Below are 24275 nucleotides of genomic sequence, written 5' to 3' on the forward strand. Positions count from 1 at the left end.
GAACAGAGCATATATTTTGCATTTTAAATGGAGGTACTGGGTGAAGCAATTAAACAGCTACATAGCCAATAGCAAAAACTGTTAGACCAGTTACACAGGTCTGTTGTCCACCGTAACACATTAAGGAATAAGCATAATGAATTTGTCAATGAAGTATACTTCAGTACTTTTCAGATGCACTACAGGAAAAAGCATGGTATTTCTATGTAGCCAAAACTTAAGCTAGATCAATCTAAGATGTGAATAGGGCAGTGTATTTCCATATGCTGTTGAATTCTAAACAATTTGAAGACACTTCACTGTAATGTAAACTGAACTAATCTCTGTCATGAGGTACCATTATTTATACTTGTATGCTGTCTATTATACTTTGTGAGTTGGAGTCTGCTTTTTCCTGTGTACGAGTAACTTCCATTCCACTAACACCTGTGGACATAAATATTGTATTTACAATGAAGAAAATAGAAACCCACCTACCGAAATGTGAGTTAATGGGTACAGCTTTGTAAGCCTGACTCTCTCATTCTAAGATGCTATATAGACATGGTCATGTCAGGTTCAGTATTTAGGTACAAAACAAAATTACTAAATGCAGTATCACTCGGTTAAATATAAGGTGTTTGTTTGTTTGTTTTTTTTTGTTTTTGTTTTTCCCCAGCATGTTCTTGGGGGAAGAATGTAACTAATTGGGGAAGATACTGTTGCTGACTTCATAAAATTTCAGCATTTCTTGTGATACAATCCACAGAATTGAGCTCTAAATGTTTAAAATTGAACCTCACGTTTAGCTTTATTTCATGCTAATGCCTCGACCAATTATAGAACACCAGTTAAAAATGATAGACCCATTCTGTGTCTAATTAAAAGTTAAATTTACTTCTCTGTTTCTAGATGCCTTCCAAAGATTTACAAGTTGTTACTGTTTCTCATCCCACTGCTGCTTTTGCTAGGTATGTGAAGTGTTTATATATTGTTGCTAGTGCAAGCTGGTGAATAGTTATTACAGATGTATCAAAATAGCATTTTTAGGTGAGCTTGATGTTTATGAAAGAGGTCTAGCTAACAGCACAGGAGATTGAAGTTCTGTTTGCTGAGAGTAGCAATTCAGGCATTCCCCAGCACTGCCCGGTTAGTGTGCTTCCCTTCTGACATGGAAAGAATATCCCACATTATGAAAAGGCAGGTCAGTTTCTGTACCCCTTCAATATGTAGACCACCTCTGAAGGGGACTACAGGACAACCAGTTGATGACCAGGAACTGGAATGAGCCCATCCAAACACTTCACAAAGATTACCTTTGATTTCTTAAATAGGTCTAATTGCATTATTATTGGCAGTGCTTATAGTCTACAGTTACAGTGGCCCAACGTTTTCTATTATAAAACACTCCTTTTGGTTGTTGTAACTCTAACTTAAACATTTTAGGCTGAATATTCCATGCCGGATGTCTACCCACGGGTGAATTTTTTTTATTAAGTGTCACCTAAAATGGCTCAGTCATTTCTGAGAATGAGGCTAAGGAAAATTGCTCCTCGCCATGTTAAAAATCTTGCAGCTCTTTTGTTGAGATGCTCTAGTGTCTTAGTTCTTTGGAGCAGGGACTTGTATGTTGCCAAAGGGATAGCTTTAGTGATGGGATAATACTGTCTAACCTCATGGGTATTGTGAAGATAAGTGCATTAATGTTTGTAAAGCACTAAGATACTACCATGAAAACACCATAGAAAAACTGATAAGGAAATTAGTAATTCTGTATTCAGTGCAGGATTTGGATGGTGTGCAACAAGTAAGATATAGGGCCACACATAGAACAATGAGGATAAAAAAGAAATATTGAAGTGCACCATTCAGTGAGTGCAGTGCATCTTGTGCACAGAATGAGCCATGGGAAGGTATGTGATCATGTGAGGATTGTATCATAATGCATACACATAAGAAGCCTGAATTCAGGCTGCAGAAGCAACCTTAACTCTGGTATTTCCTAACCTTTGAGTGCTTAGTTTGCAACCTTAATGCCCTTAAACATAGTTGGTAGTGTTTTTTAAATCTAGTTTTGTTTAGACCTCAGTAGTGGCCACAATGTGAAGTGCACTTTCCAAACATGTAACACAGCCTCTGTCCTGAAGTAACTGCTTTAAAGTATTAATCCAAATGATCATAAAATCTGAGATTGCACCTCTTATTAAAAACAATTTTTGCTTTTGTTTTTTTTTTATCTTGCCTAAGGTATATGGTACTGGGGCTTTGAAGGCTTCCTTTCATTACTGCCTGCATTCAATTGGACAAGCATACGTCAAACACAAAGAATAGATAAGCCTGTGCAGATTCTTAAACCACATCCTGATTCTTCTCGCTATGTCCAGCCTCCAGAGGTAAAATACTTAAAGGCATCTTCTTAACTCTTGGCTACTGGATTTTTTCCAACAGCTGACCTGTAATTCAAGAATAATGGGGGAGTAAATGGGATTACTTAATTCTTTTATATAAAAATCTTCACATTTTAGGGTACCATACAGTTATTTGATTCTAGTCGTATGAGTGAACTGGAAAAGCAAATGGCCCTCATGTCTGACAGATGTCATCACAATGATGAAGAATATGGCAAAGTGATGCTACAGCTTGAGAAACTTCAGGATCAGGTTGCCCAGATGAACGACAAAAGTGAGATGTTGATACTAATAAAAAATGTAATGGGCCAACATTTTAAGGAAATGCAATCTGAGGAAATGGCACATTCAACGGTAAAGATAAAATGCATGTTTCTGATGGTTTCTTACATTGATAGTGTACTAACCGTAGTGCGCATTTATCATCTAGATGTGTAAGATATTTTTACTTTGTATTTAAGAGCCTGTGTTAGAGTTAATAGAAGTAGTTGAAGCTGAGAATGGGAATTTGAGTGTAGCTGGAGTGTGAAATTACTTAACTGCTTATTTCCTTTCTTTGTTTAAGGCCTACATCAGTGCAGTAGTCTAGCAACTTTAATTAAAAGTTAACATACTACTTGTGCTGGGTTGTAAATCACAATATTTGCATTTTCAGCTCCAGTCTAATGTATACCCGCTTGTAATCAATGCACTTATTTGAGTTGGTGCTTGAATAAATCATACCTAAAACAGGGAGTACTTGCCTCACAATTCTTGAAGCATTTGAAACTAACTTCCAGCTTTGCTTTTTTAACCAACAAAAGGCTGTGGATGGTAGCCCAGCATGATGACCCGCCATGTACCAGACCTAAGGATTTCAGCAACTCCTGAATCTTGCTCTTTAGGCAAGAGGCACTAAAACAGATACTAGATGTCTTTAGGATGTGAGGAAGGGGGAAGAGACAGAGCTCTGTTTAACTTGCACTGGCTAACTTCTGTAACAAAAATAATAATTCTAACATAAGTGTAAAATTATGGCACCGGAATAAGAAAGAAAGCCACAATTGTATGACAGGGTTTGTCACTTATGAAAAGTCAAATTCTTAGAGTAGGCTGTATTTGTAAACAGGTTTTGTACTTTTCATTCCTGTGTATAAACCTTTTGATGCTAGGGATAGTATTTATTATAACCTATAACTTCTTTCCTTCAACTCGGTCTTCCACTCTGAACCTCTGCTAACATTAGAAGGTGATGGATTGAATTTCCTATAATGCCTGAGTTATTTAGGATCATTAATTTAATTGACTTTCCTAAATCGGTGGTTCTCAATCCATTGTGGGCCACATACACTCTGTGTTCTGTGGGGGTGATATCTATAGATAGATGATTTAAAAAAAAAAACCTATGTGGCTGTGATATTGTCACGTGGGTCGCAGTTGTGTACTGATTGGGCTGCAAGCGGCCCACGGGTTGAGAATCATTGTCCTAAATCTTTAGAAAAATCTCATCTAATGTTTCATGTCAGTTAATTTTCAGTACAAAACCAGGAACATTACAGGAAACAAGTTGGGTAGGCTACTGAGTAATAGCCTACATAAGAGTTCAAATCTTAATCTGACAAACTGTGTTTTTCCACAAAAAGTGCTTTTACTAGCTCATATTCCCTTTAATTGGCTGCCCAATTTGGTATTAGGCTCTAGCTTTGATGCTAGCATATGTTACTCAAGGTTTCTGCTGATATTGCCCCACCAACTGGCAAGCAGTAATGTAGCCATGTAGTTTTGACAGCAGTACTGCCTGCCCCCTTCTTGTGTTCTTGATCTCACAGGGCTATCTCCAAATGGCTAGTCTAATGTAGCACAGCTTGGCATCAAAAATCAATTGGACTTAAATGACTTAAGCATTTTTCAGAAATACTTTAATCCTTGGTTTTTATGCACCAAGTATCTGGTATGGTCAAAACATGAAAGTAGTGATTTTAATATTAATTTTAAAATATTAATAGCAATTTGACTATTTTGTTCTCAATAAATAGAACGTGTTTTCCTGTTTTTAAGACTGATCTTCTGGCTTTACACCGTGAACATGAATTGCGCATTTTGACCCTGGAAGACCTTATTGGAAAACTTTCTGCAAAATCTGAGGTACTGAAAGACTCTTTCCTTCCTGCCTACATGTAGCGAGTCCAAAGCATAGCCTCTTTACAAAATAAATGTCATAAACTTCAGTGAACTATAGAAATGTTGCTTAGTAAACTTGTTTCCCAACATCTAGCTTGCATCACTCCAGTTATCTAGTTTGTTTGCACTTCCCAAACTTGCTTTAAAATTGCCGTCTCTTGTTTCTGGAGAGGCTGAAGACACAAGTTTCTGTCTGCAGGTGCAGGAAGCTGAAGATGTTTCATGTTTGCACATCTAAAGTGACTGTCAAAGTAAAAACATTTTAAAAAAAAAACAACCCTCTTAAATAACTGAATTCAGATTTTTAAAACTGGTATTCATGTTAATGCAGCAGGTTTACAAGAAAAACTGTTTCGTCCTACTGCCTTTCACTTGCCCTGGAAAATGAAACTTGATCGGTCAGCACCACTCTAAGGAGCTTGTCTTCACTGCAATAGTTAGCTTGAGTACACTCAAGTGAGGGCAACCTCTCTCCAGAAAAACCCTCTGGAATTACAGAGGGTGATTTGATTATCAACACAGAATGGCTGGATTAGCAGAGTGATTGGATTAACTGCTGAGGTGGTAGTGTTGTAATTTAAGATCTTGCAATTCCCACTGTTACTAGTTTGAGCATCAGCATCACTCAAACTTCAACCGACCCCCAACAGGCCAGCTAGTTTGCTTAAAGCACTATTTAACTCAAATTAAAGATTTTTGTATGTGGACAGGAGTTGTTAGGGGTAACACTTGAGTTATAACACGAGTTAACTGTGCTGTGAAGATATGCTAATGAAAGAATTAGGCTAATACATTTAACTTCCACTTAACTGCAGACAAATGATTAAATAAAAGCTAATGTTGTTGAATTTTGTTTAAATTTTGTGAAGACTTTTTTTTTTTTTTTTCACATGTAAAACAAGTCTGTCTCAATACAACAAATTTCCTTATAGGTAAAGCTAAGATTTTTGTCAGTTATTTTTTGTAAAAGTCACGAACTGGTAACGGGCAATAAACAAAAATTCATAGAAAACCGTGACCGGTCCCTTACTTTTACTGAAAACAACTGTGACAAAATGGGGAAGGAGGAGGGTCCAGCACCCACTGCTGCTGTGTCTCCAGGGTCTCTTTTCCCTCCTTCCCCTCTCCCCCACTCGCCCCATGGAGGCTGGGAGCTCCAGCCCTGCAGCTCCAAGGCTGAAGTGGAAAATGTCACGGATTCCATGACTTCTGAGACCTAATCGTAGCCTTACTTATAAGTACAAGTCTCTTTGTATTGGAACAGCCTGGACTAGTGCCAAAACCTGTTTGAGGTCCCAGTGTCTGGTGCTTTGTTTTCTGTGCCGTATGAACCAAAGTTCTGAGATCTCTCTTGCATGCTCCTGAACATTTCATACCTAGGATCAGTACTGGTTTTCCTAAATATAGATGTCCATTGGAATGCTGCTTCACCCTGTACAGGGATGGGAGCAGATAGCTCTGGAGATCTTTCACCTCACTTACACGCTTCCCCTTCCAAAGCCACACCTTGTGGTAATTGTCCTGTAACAAAGGAGAGCCCAACATCTATATGGGATCTCTGCAGAGTAGTACCTGGTGACTTGTACTCCCATTCCCTCATACAGGGAAAAAAAACATCTAGGCTCCTGTCAACTAGAGATCCAAACCCAGGAACCTATCTCTGACCATTTGCATGGCAGATTGTGCCAATGAACTGGGCTACTGCATTTTTAATAGTCCGATTGATCTCTATTTTTGGTGGGTATTTTTTTTAAAGCTACAGATCATTCTTCATCAGGTTCTGATCAATAAAGTGGGTAACTTGGCATAGTATGGTTTATATAAATGAATGTACAGAAACATTAAACCAAATTATTTAGGAATGTAATCTTATATGGGTGCTGCCCAAGCATGTCCTCTTCATGTGGCAATTATCCTTATTTGTGATCTTGAAGTTAAAGAATGCACTTCTTAAAATAGATTTTTCATATCTGTCAGGACATCCAGAAGGAACTTGAGCTAACCCAAACAAGAACAGTGAGGTATGACTACTGTCTGTCTAATATGTTGCATTTTGAATCCTGATACTAATTGATGGTGGTAGGAATCGTTCACTGAACTACAATGGTAACTGTCTTTTCCTAATGCCTGTTGTATGTCAGCTGAGTGTTTTTGAAAGTTTTTTGTTGAAGTGTTTGTCAGCATGAGTGTTACCTTTTTATAATAGGTTGATGGAGATTCTAGACATCAGTGCAAGAAGACCGTCCCTGAACTCTGAACAGTCCCATATCCTGCCCCCAATATCTGACCATTATTTAAGCACCTTATTTCTCTAGAAAAGTTCGAGGCATAAATTCACTATCACTCTAAGTAGGTGACTGGGGCTGGCCAGAGGAAAAAAAATTGTATTTGGCAGAAAAAAATCTGAGGTTTTGGTATTTGGTTTCATTCTGCACTGGGACGAAACCAAGGCCTTTGGGGAAAAATGAGATCCTGACCAATCTCTCCAAAATCTCCTCTGTTGGCGCTTTTCCACTCTGTATGAATAATATTGAGGCAAAGAGAGACTGTCTGTAAAGCAGTGTTTTGGACACTAACCTGTGATGTGGGAAACGCATATACAAGTCCTTGTTCTGAATCAGGAAGAATAAGAACTTGAAGCTGAGGATCCAGCACCCTAGGTGAGTGCCAAAACCACTGAGGTACTGACTAATATGGGGTGGGCGTCTCTTGTTTTTTGGCTAGAATTTCCATCCTAGATCTGAGAAGTTTTTCCTGACAAATTTTGTCAAAATTAACCCTTTCCACAAAAAGCTTCGGTTTTGAGTAACTGGCATTTTTCGACAAACATCTTAACAAAAAATTCCTGACAGCTCCCAAGAGTGAGGATTTTTGGAATTTTCTCAGAGACCACTTACTAAGTGGTAAGCAGTATACTTAAAATGTGTTGAGACAAGTTCTGATTCAAGGGACTCATGGAAATTCAATTTGTGTACCATCTTAATTTCATCTAAATTCAGTTTGTCAATCATCTTAATTTCTATTTTTGGATCACATGCTACACCTCTACCTTGATATAACGCTGTCTTCAGGAACCAAAAAATCTTACCATGTTATAGGTAAAACAGTATTATATCGAACTTGCTTTGATCCACCTGAGTGCGCAGCCCTGCCCCCCTGGAGCACTGCTTTACCGCATTATGTTCAAATTCGTGTTATATCGGGTCGCGTTATGTTGGGGTAGAGGTGTACTAGGACAGAGCAGCATTTTTCTCCAAGACACAACTATTTTGAAAAGAAATGGTGTGCTAGAAATGAGTGTACATCATTTTAAATAAGAACTCAACTAATAAAATAGTTTTAGAATGATATAGTTGATCTATTTTCCCTTATCATATAATTCACATTGACCTAGTTTTGTCACATTTGTATTGTTTTGAAATACTTCTTGGAGGCCTGACTTAGCCCTACTATAATTTAGATGCTGCGTTTGATTTCCATTAACTAGTTTAAAATACTGTACACTCTGTTAAAATAATATGGCAGATTCATGTAAAAAGACATCAACTCTGTTCTATAGAAACCTTACAGAATCCCACAAACCTACTTATGTCCTAATATTGCATTACTAACTAAGTAAAATCCCATACATACTTAATTCTAGATTGGATCGACACTTTAGAATATATTGATTTAAAACAGATATTTAATGTGACGATCTTTAAATAAATAAATAAATATTAATTTGAAAGATCATGCATTAGTAGGGTCACAAAGTCTATTTTTGGTTGTACCGTGAAGTTGTTCACTCTGTGTATTAGACAAATGTCTTATTCTACCAAATATTTGGTTTAATTTTGATTTTGTTCTGACCTCTTGCTCTTAAATTATGACTTTTTTGGGGTTTACCAGTGGAAGTGATGAGCAAATCCAGCACCTTTTATCCAAGGTTAAACAACTAGAACTAGAGTTGGCTCTCATGAAGGCAGAACTGTTAACTCCACAAGACTTGAAGACCTGCTATGAGAAAGTAGATACAATTCATGAAAAAGTAAGTTCTACAGTTGACTCACTATAAAACTCTTGCCTTTGTCCACTTACGCAATTTTCAGTGGAGTCTCCACACGAAATACACTCTACTCACATTTATTTGATTACACTGGAAAAAAAACTTTCAAAAGACAACAGTATGCTAATTTTAACAGTAAAGCTGATTTTTTGAAGTAGCAAGTACTAAACTTGCTAGACACTTATACATAACAAAGGATAAACCTAAGTCTTAAATGGAACTAAAAGCACAGAGGGTAAATCTATTACGCTGGTTTTGTGTATAGTATATACTCTAGTGTAGTAATTGGCATATGTTTATCTGCGTCCAGCTAATTTGTACAAATATAGAAATGCAATAAAATACAGTTGTAAAGCAATAGTTCAACTGAATTGGTTTAAGTAATGTACAAGTATAGCACCTCTTTCTTCATTTGCAGCATTAAAACTGTAATTGGAACAACATGAGAGAACTGTAAGGGGGTAATGTGGGTTTGTGATGTCTATTCCATAGTTATTAAAAGGCCATTAAATAAAAGGCCATTAAATACTTACTCACTCATTTGGTTGCTCTCAAGCACATGACCTCCCACATCAGAATCTAGGCTCCTATTCCATTGATAGTGGAGTTCATATCAAAATAATTGATATAACATTGGAAGTGTTAAAAACTCATCTGGCTACCTATCAGATATGAAATTGAAGACTATGTGGTTAACGCAGCTGTGAATCCACACTTGTGAAATATTCATCAATCATCATGTGTATTGTTGTTGAAGTCAAGCTCTGCATTTTAGAAAAAACATTTCAGCCTGGCTGCATGCACTTAGCACTTCCTTTTTGTCGGCCTTCATGGTGCCTCCTTTAAGGAATCGAGCGGCCAGCATAAAAGATTATAAAGTGTATCTGAACCCTGAAGATGTAAATTGCACATAGTTTTCTAGCAGTTTGTAAGAGATTTATTTCACTGCCAGATCAAGTGACCGATTTGGATCTCCTTAGCTTTTTGAGTTGTTGAGCAATCTGGATTTCATATAGATGTGAAGAGTTTTCTCTCAAGCTGATCAAACAGTTTTAGCAACAAAATACAATCTACAATACATAACTTGTCTCCTGGTTTAATGCACAGTTCTTGAAATAGTTGCTTGTGGTAACTTAGCCTGACTTTCTGTACTTATGATTTTAAAAGGGAAGATGGGAATTCTTTATTCATAGACTTCCATATTTAGTTTGTCTAATTCAGTGTTATAGTTTTGTTCTCAATATTTTTCCTTCAGTCTTCAAAGCATTTACTAAACTATTAATCTGTTTGTTCAGAGTAAGGACCTTTTAACATTTGTCTCTTACACTGTTAATTCCAGAGGAGTGGTGGTAGTACAGGAAGATGATATTTGTGGAGCAGAGAGGACTGATCAGGTGTCAGTATTCTCTCATGCCTGTTTGATCTCATTTATGATTCTGCATGTAGAAAAGGGGTCTAGCGTATTCTTTTTGTTGTATGTCATTTTAGGTAATTTTGATTATACTTATTTGGATAAGCCATTCTGTGTAGAGCTTAATTTGTCTGCTGACTTCTTTTGTGAAAACGAATGCCTTTCACACATTCTCTGGCTGCGTATTTACACAGCCTCTGAATAGCTTCTTGAGATCCTCATAGCTCAATCTGCTTATTGGGATTAAAATAAGGTGACAAATGTAGTGATGTTATGAAGTATTCTTTTGTCAACTTAATCTTAACAGAGACCACCATGTCATATGTGCTTGCAGTAGTGAATAATAGTGAGGCACTCACAAGAAACTGAAATTGATATAACCAGAAAAGTTTAACATAACTAATAACTTTTTGGCAGTAGTTTGACAAGTCAGGGTATGTGTTAGACTCCTTTAGGTTCTTCTCTCCCCACCCCACCAGTTGTTCCAAAGAGTTCATGTCCTGTTACAAGATTCCTCTCCCACCCACTCCCCAAAGGCATACTGTGCCAATGGAGGAGCTTTTACTGAAGTGCTTTACAAAGATGGAGATATATGAAAGCTACATTTATTTGCAGCTCTGAAAAACTTAAGGATTTTAAGCATACTGGTTACACAACTGTTCATTTTATTACTTCAAATGATTTGAGGATTAAATTATTTTGAAAGAGTATCCAAATAGTAACTGTTACCTATTGATGGATTTTACTAGGTAGATGCCCAGGTCAAAGAATCTGTCAAACTTATGTTTTTTGGTGACCAACAAGACTTTTCTGAATCACTACTCCAAAGGCTAACATCCAAATTTGTGAGCAAGAGCGACCTGCAGGTTTTGTTAAGAGATCTAGAGCTTCAAATCCTCAAGAATATTACTCTCCATATGTCTATTACACACCAAAAGCCAACCTCTGAAGTAATAACAAATGCAGTAAATAATGCAGTGATTTCTGGCATCACAGAAGCGGTAAGCATTCTAAAATAAATGTTGAACAGTTTGGCTCATTAACTTTTATAGCTATTGTTATGTAGGGTAAAAGTTGTTTTTAAAGGATTTTATTACAGGACATAGTTTGTCATGTCTAAATATAACAAGGTAATGAAATTTTGTTTTAAATAGGAAGTTTGAGAGAGATTAGAAATTTAATGGCAGTTAAGAAAAATAATCTAAAATCCATCGAAATTGTGCTTCATATAATACCTAACGTGCTGTCAAAGATTTCACTTTGGTTTTCCACTGTTTCAGAAGGAATTTAAATAAGAGATTCAAACTTTTGATTGTGGACAGCACTGTTTGGGTGCACATGTTGCCCCAAAATAACATCCTTATTCTTTTTTTCTTGTGGTGATACAACTTAGGCCTGGTCTACACTACAAAATTAGGTCAATGTAAGTCACTTGTGCAAATTGGTTGATGCAATGTATCTATGCTCAAATTTGTCTCCAGCTGACGTAAATGCCCTGTTAAAGTGACGCCATAAATCCACCTCCATGAATGACATTGAGCCACAGGTGACCAACTGAGATAGATGCAGTGACAGTGTAGACACTGCGTGATATGTCAGTCCTAACAGTACTCCAATAGCTGTCTCACAATGCCTAATAGTGACTGCCTGGGACCCACTGCCCAGGCCTTACAGAGACTGGAATTACATTCCCACTTACAGTACCTCACTTTATTTTTGAAATGCCTTTTCCTGATTGCCCTGCTTGGCAAGCACATCTAGCAGTTCTCCCTTGTTGTGTGTAACTGCCCTAACAACTGTGTCAGCTCCGCACACTAGACATGCTCATGTCTGGAGTAGACAAGAGGTTTTGATCTCCTGGGCCTGTGCGGAGAAGAGGCTGTTCAAACACAGCTATGGACCAGCCACAGAAATGTGAAAAAATTGTATGGGGGATGCAGGCAATGGCGCATGACAGGGATGAGCAGCGGTGCCACGTGAAAGTGAAAGAACTGCAGCAGGCATACCACAAGGCCAAGAAGGCCAAAGTTTGATCTTGTGCTGAGCCACAGGCCTCCTACTTTTACAACAAGCTGCATGTCATGCTTGGCAGAGTTCCCACCAGCACCCAGCAGACCACCATAGATACCTCGGAGGAGCCTGAGACAGAGACCTAGTCTGAACAATGAGGAGGAGTCGGGAGACATGGCAAGGTGGAGGTCCAGCTATGTCATGAGACAGGATCTGTTTGAGACTCCACTTCAGTCTGGCTAGTCCCATCAGCCAAGCACCGATGAACCTGGTGAAGGGAAAGGAACCTTGTGTAAGTGTGTGCATGCATTTTCCCTTACTGTGTTTAAACTTAAAGATGGAGACCTGCCCATCCCCAAGTAAACAAGGCATAGGCATCTTTTGTTTTCATTGTTTCACTCTTATGAGAAGAGGCAGCAGTACAACAAACAGGTAGAGTTGGTATCTGCATTTCATTCCTCTGTTTGATTAGGCAGGTGTGGGAGAGAAAAGAGAGAGCCGTTTATGTACATAGAGGTGTCCCTTGTATCCTCCAGAGAGATCTCAATGACACTTACATGGATTTACTCAACAGTTATCCCCCATAGGTTTCTAGTGGTGGCTGACTTTTTTTTTTTTTTTTTTAATTCCTCCGTGGTAGGACACTTACCACACACCTCCATAAGGAGGAGTTCTGGCACAGTTGCAATAAACGGGCTAGCAGCATATGAACCCAGGTGGCTTTGGGATGCTAGCAGCAGCTATGCTCTCTCTGCCTTTGTTACTCTCAGAAGTGAGATGATCTAAAATCACCACCGCCTGTTGAAAATAGTGCCAATCTTTAGCACTGTTGTCCCATATTTGTATCCATGGAGAAAGGGATTCAAATTTTGTTTCGTGCAACCAAAAATCTTAGTGCCTGCCTCCCCACATCCCTCATTTGCCCCTGGTGAGCCATACGCACCATGGCTGAGACTGGAGAGCAGTCCTGTGTGGAGGTACTCCAAAGCTAAAGTGTCAATAACCATCTCTTAAAAAAATGTATGGGAATAAGGGCAGGGGATTTTGAAACTTGTATCTTTCCCTTTCTGTTGTAACTAAATCCAATGATACATATGTGTTTCATCTGTAGCTGTTGCCATTGTGGTCTCCACCACACCACTGGAACCCTGAGGAGAAGAAGGAAGAGGGCTAGTGAGATCCTGCAAGCCACTCATGAATCAGACTGCAAACAAAAGGCCTGTGTGGCCAACGTGGCAGACAGCATGGAGATGGACAGAGAAGACAGGAGAAAATGGAGAAAGATTCAGGAATCCCTGCAGGAAAAGGAGAGAGCTTCTCAGGCAGCGCAAACAAATGGTGCAGACTGGTTGACCTACAAGTCCAGTAATCATCAACTCCTCACCCTTTGCAGTCCCTGGAGAACTCCATGGTGGCAGCTTCCCATGCGCCCCAATATTCCACCTGGCTTCCTGGGCCCTATCCCTACTGCTCCATGCTGGTGGATAGTAAGGAAAACTACAGCTTCACATAACTGTCCTGTGAGAGCCACAGTTGCTTTATGTGCAGCCAGAATAGACTGCACCTGTGCACTGAAATGGACAGAAATGTTTGCTGCCTTTCTAATTTTAAAATTCTGTTTTCTTAATATATGTAAGAAGTTTGTATTGTATTGGTCCTTTGTTATATGCACATTGGTTGTTTTGCACTGTCACTCAATACATTTCTCTCTATATATACATTTTAAAAAATAAATTCAGTTCACCATTCCCCCTGCAGAATGCATAGTGGTATTCAGCAACAAAGAGTCCTGGGCACCATAAAGACTAGCAGATGTATTGGAGCATAAGCTTTCGTAGGTGAATACCCACTTCGTCAGACACATGGTACTCAAGTACTCTGTACTTATACGTTTATGGCACCACAGAACTCATATGTTCAACAAAACACTTAGTCATATGTGTAAATATACAGCAAGCCGCACGTAATTCATAGGTTCACTAAAAGACGGTGTAATATTTATAAATGTACCCCTAGCACTACACAATTCCTAAGTGGCCCTACTGTTTTGGGGGCTCAGCACAATCCAACACAGTGCATTAATGTGGCTGACCATTAAAGTGCTCTTTCAAAGCCTTCTACAACCACATAGTTCCACATTAAGTCTTGCTGTTTAGACTCAGCAGACAGCCACTCCACCTCCACTCTGGCAGCAACTTTTCCCCTTTGCCTCAGAGATATTTTATACGAGGCACAGCAAGGAGCTATAACCATTGGTGGGTGGTTTTTGCTGAAATTTAGTATTGGAAGTAAACACACCTATGTTCCTTCAATCTACCAAAAGCACATTCAAGTGTCCTTCTCTAAGTACTAAGCTGGTAGTTAAATCTTTCTTCTGTGTTGTCAAGGTGGCTCTTCGTGAACCATGAGAACAAGGGGTAGGCAGGGTCCTCCAGTATCGCTATTGGCATGTCAGTATTTCCAATGGTGATTTGCTGGTTGGGAAAGAATATCTGTTTTCTGCTTTCTGAACAGTCTTATTTTCTTAAAGATGTGAGTGTCATACATGTTCCCTGAAAAACCCCCATTGATACCAGTGGAGCATCCATCAACACATGCATAGCCATAGAAAAGGCTTCTTTTTCTATGGATGCACTCTGTGTGGCAAGGTGGTCTGGTCCCAAAATGAGGATATGCATACCAACTATCGCCCCACTGCAGTTTTGGGAACCCTACTGCTTCATATCCATCCACTGTGCCCTGTACATTGCTGAGAGTCAGTATTACATAGCTGGACACTATTAATGGCCCCCAGTGTGGATTTTCCATCTCCAAAATGATTTCCCATTGACCAGTAGTAATCCAGCATAGAAAGCTTCCAAGTGTGATTTGCTATTCACTCCTCAATTGTCAATGCAGCTCTTATTCTGGTGTCCCTGCATTGGAGGGCTAGGGCAGGGTTGGCGCACAGATCCACATATGTGACCTTTTACATTTGAAGGTTCTGCAGCTACTGCATCTCGTCCTAAACCTGCATTGCAATGCGATCTCACCAGTCAGTGCTCGTTTCTCAGGCCCAGAAGGGGCGCTCCACTTTCTGCGGCTGCTCCGTGAACACCACCAACAGCCTTGAATTGATTTTCACTATGAAGAAATCATCATGTCCTCAAGTATTGCAGTTCTTTCTCCGAGTCTGCAGATACCGGAAGATCTTGCATCCTGTATTTGCAACATCCATAATGACAGTGAAGAGCTTTGTGGGCTCCATGCTTTTGCAGATGTGGAAAAGGGCTGTGTGTGTTTGTGGAATTCTTAAAAAAAACATGAAGATTACGGATATAGATGGCATTATGGGATGGAGAAAGTTGCATGCAGGAACTTGACCTCTCGCTCCCAGAGGTCCCTGCATCATTCATTTCTACTCCACAACGTGAAAATTTCCCCAAAAGACTTTAGTCATGTGGCAGTGTGTGTGGCACACTGGGATGCCAACCATTGGTGCACTGCACTCTGCTGTGATGCAAGCACTCCTGAGTACATGCAGCGCAGACACAAGCAGCCAGGTATGCATGAGCAGTGTACTGACATTGGCAGCTGTATGCTGATGTTATTTGTATCAACCAGAATTTGTAGTGTAGACGTGGCCTTATGCTTCAGTCAGCAGTTTCTTCTGGTGGACTGTTAATTTGGTAGTTGCAATAGACTGTCTAGTCTTGTTACTTAGAAACACTATTTTTCCTATCCTAAAACAAGTAGCCACATTGGATGCAATAAAGAAAAGTAAATTCCATTACCCTTTATGATCTGTAATGCCTGCCAAACTATGCTATCTTGGGAGCTGAGAGAGATCCAAAGTATAAAGAAAAATAAAATATATAACCTAAATGGAGAGAAGACTGAGACTTACAAAAACGCCATTCAGAGTAACCTAGTGTCAAATCGTCGTCTGACTACCACTCATGAAAAATTGGCAAATGTATCATAAAGATACTGGTTCCAAAGATTCTGTGATATAGTACAATTTTATTTAAAATGTTTATGCAATCTTAGTTAATAAAGACTGTTGAATGCATGTATATCTAATACCAAACCTGTTTTCTTTTTCCATACTGTTTCTCTTCCCTTATATCTGTAGCAAGCACGCATTATTGTAAATAATGCATTGAAACTTTATTCTCAAGACAAGACTGGTATGGTGGACTTTGCTTTAGAATCTGGAGGTAAATATGGCAGAAAGCTGTAAATAGGTCAGTCTGCTATTTACAGCAATGTAATCTGAGTTGTCAGTTTTTACAGTAAATCAAGAATTGTGTCCAATGCTTGACAAACAATAAGAATACTATATATTTTGTATTTTTGTTGAGCTGGATGTTTATATGTTAATAGTATACACCATAAAAGTGCATACAAACTTGACTCAACTCCTGGTTGCACTCTGGAAACACACTATACTTGAAGTAAGACAGTATGGCACAAGTTTGAAGAAACTTTAAAAGAAAATACCGAGGGATAATTGAGGGAGAATAGCTATTTTGTATGGTATAAATATTATGAACACGAACTTACTGAGAAAGTACATACCTGTTCAGTTTTTTAAACCTCTTTTTCAAAAATACATTTTCATTTCAAACTGAAAATAGTACTTATTTTCTGAGAAATATGCAACTATTTGGAAAGTGGGGTACAGCTGCCTTAATGTAAAACTCTATTTAATCTGGGGACAGGACGCTTGCATTACAATAACAGTGCTTAAAGGGAAGTTATTAGAATTTGACAATTTGAATATTTGAAAAAAATCATTGGCATGTTCAATTTGGAACAATTTTACTGAAAGCAAGACTAGTTACCTGATGAAAAATTAAACACTTCATTATTTGTGTTTTAACCTGACTTTTCTTTTGTAGGCGGCAGCATTCTGAGTACTCGCTGTTCTGAGACCTACGAGACCAAAACAGCTCTAATTAGTCTCTTTGGAATTCCTTTGTGGTATTTCTCTCAGTCTCCCAGAGTGGTAATCCAGGTAATTAAAAGCAGAATATATCTAAAATCCTGTTGTTTATATTTCTATAGCACCGAGTCACGGACCAGGACCCCATTGTGCTATGAAAGTCGTGTTTTAAAGCTACACTGTCAAGAAACGTTGGATACCAGAATTTTTCTTGACATGGAAGTTGCATCTGGAACTTCATTTTTGCTAATAGAGCCCAGTGCAGAGAGCCTACACAAGGCTTAGTCACCATTTAAATCATACTTAAGCCCTATTTAGAGGATTTAAAAGTGACTAAAGAGGTGCATAGGCCTTGTACAGAGGGCCAGCCCAAGGAGAATTCACCCTAAAAATGAGAGAAATAAGCACAGGCTAAGGCTTGTCATTAGTGGTTTGGGGCACCTCCGTTTTTTGGTTGTCTAGCTTAAAACATCTGGTTTTCAGAAATTTTCTGGGCGCGTAGCCTATGAAATTTACGCCTCTTTAGGAAGAATCAATTTCGGTACCGAAAATCACTAATCAAACTCTTGACAATATTGGCTCTAACTTTTATGTAGAACCCCAACTACTAGGGAGGAGTACAAAAGAATAGTGGGGACTAAGTCAGAAAGGATAAGGCACAAAATTACTTACACCTAATAAGGCACGTAAGGTAATAAGAAGAGGTGTTTTTTAAATACACTAGGAGCAGTGGACAGGCTAAGGAAAGTATAGATCCTCTACTTAGTGAGGAAAGAGAGCTAATAACTGATGACATCAAGAAGGTTGAGGTGTTTAGTACCTATTTTGTTTGTCTTCCAAAAAACGTCATAGGTGACCAGATACTCAACACAATATTAACAAGGGGAAAGGAATGCAGACCAAAATAGGGAAAGAACAGGGTAAAGAATATTTGTTACATGTATTCAAGTAAGCACCTCAACTCAAAAGTTCATACTAGATTGCTTTAGCTAGTTCCTTAAGTAATCTTTGATCTGTTGTTCGTTATCTTGGAGAACTCCTAGAGGATAGGTGAGGTCCCAGAAGTCTGGAGAAGGGCAAACATAGCACCTGTCTTTAAAAAAGATAATGAAGAGAACCCTAGGAATTATAGATCAGTCAGCCTAATTCAAAATTAGAAAGATACTGGAACAAATTATTAAACAATCAATTTGTTGTAAGCACCTAGAGGATAATAGGATGGATTTGTCAAGAACAAATCACATCAACCAACCTAATTTCTTTTTTCTACAGGTTTTCTGGCCTGGTGGATGTGGGGGAAGCAGTAGACATGATGTATCTTGTTTTTTTTTAGTAAGGCTTTTGATGCTTCTCCCAGGACATTCTCCTAAGCAAACTAGGGAAACGTGGTGTAGATTAATTTATCATAAGTAAGGTGCACAACTGGTTGTAAGACCATAATCAGAGTTATCAATGGTTCAGTGTCAAACTGGGGGAATAAATGGCTAGGTGGTATTGCTGAAAAGGATCTGGGAGTTATAGTGTATCACAAATTTAATATAAACCTACAATGTGATGCAGTTGCAAAAAAAGCTAATATCATTCTAGGGTATAGTAACAGGAGTGTTATATTTAAGGCACAGGAGGTAATTGTCTTTCTCTACTTAGCACTGGTGAGGCCTCAGCTGGAGTATTGTGTCCTATTCTGGATGCCACACTTTAGGAAAGATGTGGACAAATTGAAGAGAGTCCAGAGGAAAGCAACAAAAATGATCAAAGGTTTAGAAAACCTGCCCTGTGAGGAAAGGTTAAAAAACCTGGACATGTTTAGCTTTGAGAAAAGAAGACTGATGGGGGACCCAGTGAGTCTTCAAATATGTTAAGGGCTTTTATAAAGAGCACTGTAGTCAATTGTTCTCCATGTCTAGTGATGGTAGGACAAGATATAATTGACTTAATCTGCGCATGAAAAATTTAGGTTTGATATTAGGAACTAGAAGGGTAGTTAAGCTCTAGAAGAGGCTTCCTTGGAAAATTGTGGAATCCCCATAATTAATTTTTTTTTTAAGAACAAGTTGGACAACCTCCTGTCAGGGATGTTCTAGATTTGCTTGTTTCTGCCTCAGTATAATGGGCTGGACTTGATGACTTCTTGAGATCTCTTCCAGCCCTACATTTCTATGATTCTATCAACAAAAATTGCTCTTGGCTTCCTCTTAACTTTTGCATACTTATAGGCATATTGTATGACAATAATGCTATCTGGGGGTATAATTTAACTGTCGGTTTATTCACATATTCAGTGCTGTCCTTTATGTCTAAGGTCTAACTTGTTTCAGACTACCTTGAATACATAGTATTAGGGGATTCCCCTGCCCCACAAAGGTGAGGAATAACTTGTATTGTCAGCCTCTTGCACCAGAACACCAAGTACTAGCCGCTGCAAAACATTTGAGAATAAAACATTCTTTCACTATTGAAAATACTTATCGGGTAGTTACGTTTTCTTTCTCTCTGTACAATGAATAATTTAAATCATACCTATCGTGCATGTTCTCTTAAATTTTTGAATCAAGAAAATGTCCATTCAACAATTGTAGAAAAATGAGAATTGATACTTTCTGACCTTAATGCTGATATTGCAGAGGAGAAATATCCTGCTTCTTGCAAACAATGTTTTTTGATCTGGTAATTTACTCAAACTCTCTTAAATAGACATACCCTGTTTTTCGTGTAACAGAGTACAAGGTATAATCAGTGGTATAACCTAATCAAACTAAACATTAATAACTCAAATTTCATTAGAATGTTTTACCAATATGTTCAATATTTATTTTCTCCCCCGCCCTCTCTTTAGCCTGACATGTATCCAGGAAACTGCTGGGCATTCAAAGGATCACAGGGATACCTTGTAGTTAGACTTTCTATGATGATATACCCAACAGCCTTTACATTAGAACATATACCAAAAACTCTTTCACCAACAGGAAATATCACAAGTGCTCCTAAGGATTTCTCAGTATATGTAAGTCTTTCTCTGGTAAAGTTAAGGTATATTAAATGTTTTTCTCTGTTTGGATAATTTGAGTAGAACCGTTAACAATTTTAAATCGTTATTAGTGTAAAATAGCTCTCTATTTTAATATTTACATTTATTGCGCTTAAATTTACTTCCTTCTGTAGAGTTTTGAGATCTATGAATGAGAAATAATGTATAAAAGCTAAGTATTTTTAAAAATTTTAATATTTCTGTTTTACTCATCTAGTTTAGTTTACAGAGAATTGCATTAAAGCAAAGTAATCAAAACTTATTAAACTTGTGTGATGATTATCTAAAGTGATCTTTAAGTCCAAGCACTTTATGCCATCATAAAAAGAATGGATCATAATCCTTTCAGGCACTGTCACATAGGAGTAGTCTACAGCTGTATGGCACAGTCATGGTCCATTTTGACTTCTGGAAACTTTTTTGTTTTTATTTCCAGTTGACATGAAATATGTAAAATAATGAGCATTGGTACCCGTCCCAGTCTTCTTCAATCCCACTCTTTCCTGGTCCCATCCTTTTTTTTTTTTTTTTTTTTCATTCTTGTTATTCCTGGACAACCTTTATTTTCTACACAATGATAACTAGTGGTTGTACTGTCCACCCCTATTAAGAATGTGACACCCTATAACTGCAACCAAACTTAAGTTTCGTCATTCTGATTATCTGAAATTTGAAGGGAAAAAAAATAATCGAGGTTTAACTCTTGATGATAGGGTCTAGAAGATGAATATCAGGAAGAAGGTACCCTTCTAGGACAGTATGTCTATGATCAAGGAGGAGAGCCACTACAGATGTTTCAAGTGATGGTAAGGCCACATTAACAGAAAATATATAGCTGTTGCCAAAGCCGCTTGACTTGCCTCTTGCAGTAGTAGCAGTAGTTTAATTTTAACACTGCTTTGGTACATTTGCTGATGCCTTTCACTATTTTGCTAGTATGCAAAATGCTAGTGTTCTGAAATGTGATTCTGATTTAACTCTTGCATTGATAACTGCAATAACTTAATGGAGTTATTCCTGACTTGCGCCATTGCAAATGAAGAGTCACTTTGGCATTTTTATTTTTGCCTTCCATAAAACGTGCATAATGAAGAATCTTTCAGTACCAGAAATTTGCAATATCCATATTTAGTCAGTTGGACTGCAGTTAAACTGGTCCCACCACACAGTGGATTAGATCAGTAACTTTCACTCAGTAAAACTATAGCGCTGTTCATCTGAAATTCTCTGTGACCTGGAAAGTACTATGGCTTATTTTAAAGGTTATTTTGCTATAGAAATCTTATTCCTGCTTTCAAGCTTTTAAATAAAAGCATTAAGAATTGTTCTACTTCATCTAGATCTCCAGCAAAGCATGGGAAGTCAAGCAAAGACAATGAAAATTTGACAGCTTGTGTAGATTGCAAGAGACTATCCAGAAATTGTGATTACCTTTTGGGTATATAACTTAACTCCTTAAGCAATTAATGATGTATGTAGTGTAGTGATTTGGCTGCTACTCTTAACAACTTTAGGTGATCAACATCAGTTGTCTACAGAGAAAAATAAAGTGGTGAGTGATGTCTGATTTTTTTTTCATGTTTTTTCAGGAGAAAAATGAAAATACGTTCCAGATAGTGGAGCTAAGAATTTTTTCTAATTGGGGCCATACAGAGTACACTTGTCTGTATCGGTTCAGAGTGCATGGAAAACCTACTGAATAAACTACTACACTACAGCTTTTTTGTTGTATATTTTCTGTTTGTATATATTGGAAAACTTAGAACACTGGAATCTTTAAAGGATGAGGATATGTGACATGTACTGCAGGATCAATACTCCTCTTCAATAAAATGCAGAAGACTGTCCGCAGAATTGTGTACAAACTCATACCTGCTCTGATGCTCAGCTTGTAATTGCCAGTCAGCTTTATATTTTAATGTGTCCATTCTGAGAAAAATATTGCATGCAAACTACTCTGATTCAAAAGCCAAGTTGGCAAACAGGTGATACTTATTTTATTACATTTGAATGTACAGTTTTTAAAGAAGCTATGCTTTCTGCAGCTAAAAATCAATTTTTAAAACAGGCCCCATCTGCACACTTCTGTTACGCTGGTTCCCTATGTGAAAACTTATGAACACTTTTAAACACTAATTGTGGCTAATGTATACTTTAGTTGAACATGACTTTTGAACTTGTTGCTAGGCCCAAAAGGACTTCCTGAGTAGATGCAGAATATGAAACATGTTACTGTCAAGGAAAGTGAATGGAACCAAAAATAGTTTAAACATCAGAGGCATAAAAGTCTTTCCTTTAACATGGAACCATGCATTAATGTAAAAGTCAGGGTTGATTTTAAACCACTACATTTATTTTAAGTTTTCTTCCTATTTAGTTTCCTTTTGACTTACCTTGTTAGAATAATCGCTCAGTGTACTAACGTTTACTGAGCAATCTAGTAGGCTTATCTCCTATACCAAGGTGAGAGTCTGGCTAATGGTCTGCAGATAAGACCAATTCAGAGCTCAAATTGCAAAGGCAAAATCTTGGTGTGCAGAAGTCTCTCTTCAGCACAGGATTAATTCAGCTGGCTCACTTTATAAGTGCTGCACTGTGGAAGCACTAAGTGAAAATAGGTTCCATGTGATAGATTCAACTTTTAATTTAAAAAAGCAATTCTGCAGTGAAGTAACTTGCAAAAGAGATTCACACTCAATACCACTATATTTAGATACTATTCCTTAGACAGTGTTTCAATTTATATATCCTTACAGTGGAGGATTCAATACCCATTGAAGAATGTTAGAGCAGTGACTCTTAACAGCATTATCTTACTGCATTTAATTGGAACTGACATTGTATTAACAGATTGCATTTTGCTAACAGACTGCTTGCACAGCGCTCCCTATGTAAATGCTCATTTTGTAATTTTATTTCTGAATGTTACTGGAAACCCTTTATAAACAAGATTCCTGAAAGATATTCATGTGAGAAATTTATCTTACTGTTGTAATGCATTTTATTGGGTCAACTTAATTACAGATGTGCTGTTATATTTTTCAGAAAGATGAATGATGGTGCTGACTGGTTTTTTGAATTAGAGTTCTGTATGTTGCACAATAGTCCTCAAATGTTTTTAAAAAATCTCCATAGAGTGTTTAAGTTCAGCTAGAAACAGAACCAATGGCCTATGCAGAAGAGCTAGATAAAACATGTACAGGTGTTTCATATAAGTTAAATATATAAATCAGAATTATCCTGTATAAATTGAAATTAGGAGCTGGAGTGCGAATATTTTGAATAACACTAACTTATTTTTAAAGAAGCAAGATAGGACTTTGTGCAATGTATTTTTGTAAATGCTTTTCAAAATATTTGTCTTGGTATTCTTTGCTGCCTCCAAACGGACAAGATGCTATTGGTGTTTAAATAAAGAGTTTTAATTTTTGAAAGTGCATGTAATATTTGAAACAAGTAATAAAGTTTCTTTTCTGTATTTATGCTTAATCTGTTTGACTATTTGGGCCAAAATAACTAATGTAGGGTAACCGCTTTTAGAATAAATCAATTTTTCTACATCTTTAATAAGCAAATACATTTCAGCACAAAACTAAGGTGAAGTTAAGTCCAACTTTATTGTGAGGATATATCCCATAGCTGTGGTGAGAAAGGAGGATGGTAAATGGACACAGGGCAGAGCTGTACTATATATAAATAAAAACATTTAATATGTGGGAAATTCCTTCAGGGACTGCAGGGGGGGTAATGCTAGAGAGTAATCTTCTAGTTTTCACTCTTTGTGCTCTCCAGAAAGCTCTGCCTTTTGCTTTCATTGTCTTCTGTCAAAAGCGATTTATGCATGCAGAAGAGAGGCAGATTTTGATGATACATAAACTACTGTCCCTTACGCCTGGTCTACACTACACAGGTCGACATAAGGCAACTTATATTGACCTAATTATGTCAGTGTCTACAGCCTTCCTCCTGCTGATGTGCCTTATTACACCGACATAACTCCACCTCCATGAGCTGTAAGGTGTACTCTGGATGTACCAAAAATTGTTTCAAAACTAGTTCTACTACCTAGAACTGTTTCTGAGAGCAAAAGCTTTAGTCTCCCAAGCATGACACCGCATTGTGGGAACTGAGGACTAGCTCAGCAACTGCAGTACTTGTGGCTTTCTGCCCACTGTTAGAAGAATCAATTCTAGGCTTACCTGGTTCAGATATTGAAGTATTGCAAACAATGTTTGTAAAACACCTCCAGTGGCTATTGTGTGTAGATGCAAGGCATTGCACAGGCACTATCAAATTACAGTATT

At 37.9% G+C, this 24275-nt stretch overlaps 1 protein-coding gene across 12 annotated transcripts in view; it reads left to right on the top strand.

Moving 5' to 3' along the window:
- SUN1 (Sad1 and UNC84 domain containing 1) overlaps positions 1–23451 on the top strand; it is a 58578-nt gene extending 35127 nt beyond the window's left edge. For 11 of the 12 annotated variants that reach the window (XM_030578141.1, XM_030578147.1, XM_030578140.1 and 8 more), the window contains 12 exons: positions 892–950; positions 2227–2372; positions 2505–2741; positions 4425–4511; positions 6525–6568; positions 8439–8577; positions 10756–11007; positions 16131–16215; positions 16900–17015; positions 19780–19947; positions 20685–20777; positions 21561–23451. In XM_030578141.1, coding sequence (XP_030434001.1) covers positions 892–950; positions 2227–2372; positions 2505–2741; positions 4425–4511; positions 6525–6568; positions 8439–8577; positions 10756–11007; positions 16131–16215; positions 16900–17015; positions 19780–19947; positions 20685–20777; positions 21561–21674 — 1540 coding nt within the window. In that variant the 3' untranslated portion in view covers positions 21675–23451. Of the gene's footprint in view, positions 1–891; positions 951–2226; positions 2373–2504; positions 2742–4424; positions 4512–6524; positions 6569–8438; positions 8578–10755; positions 11008–12098; positions 12309–13127; positions 16110–16130; positions 16216–16899; positions 17016–19779; positions 19948–20684; positions 20778–21560 lie in introns of those variants that run through there. The other variant, XR_004002375.1, reaches the window with a different exon arrangement.
- The last annotated feature ends 824 nt before the right edge of the window (positions 23452–24275 follow it).

Source organism: Gopherus evgoodei, chromosome 10, assembly GCF_007399415.2.
Source record: "Gopherus evgoodei ecotype Sinaloan lineage chromosome 10, rGopEvg1_v1.p, whole genome shotgun sequence".
In the NCBI taxonomy this organism is placed as follows: domain Eukaryota; kingdom Metazoa; phylum Chordata; order Testudines; family Testudinidae; genus Gopherus; species Gopherus evgoodei.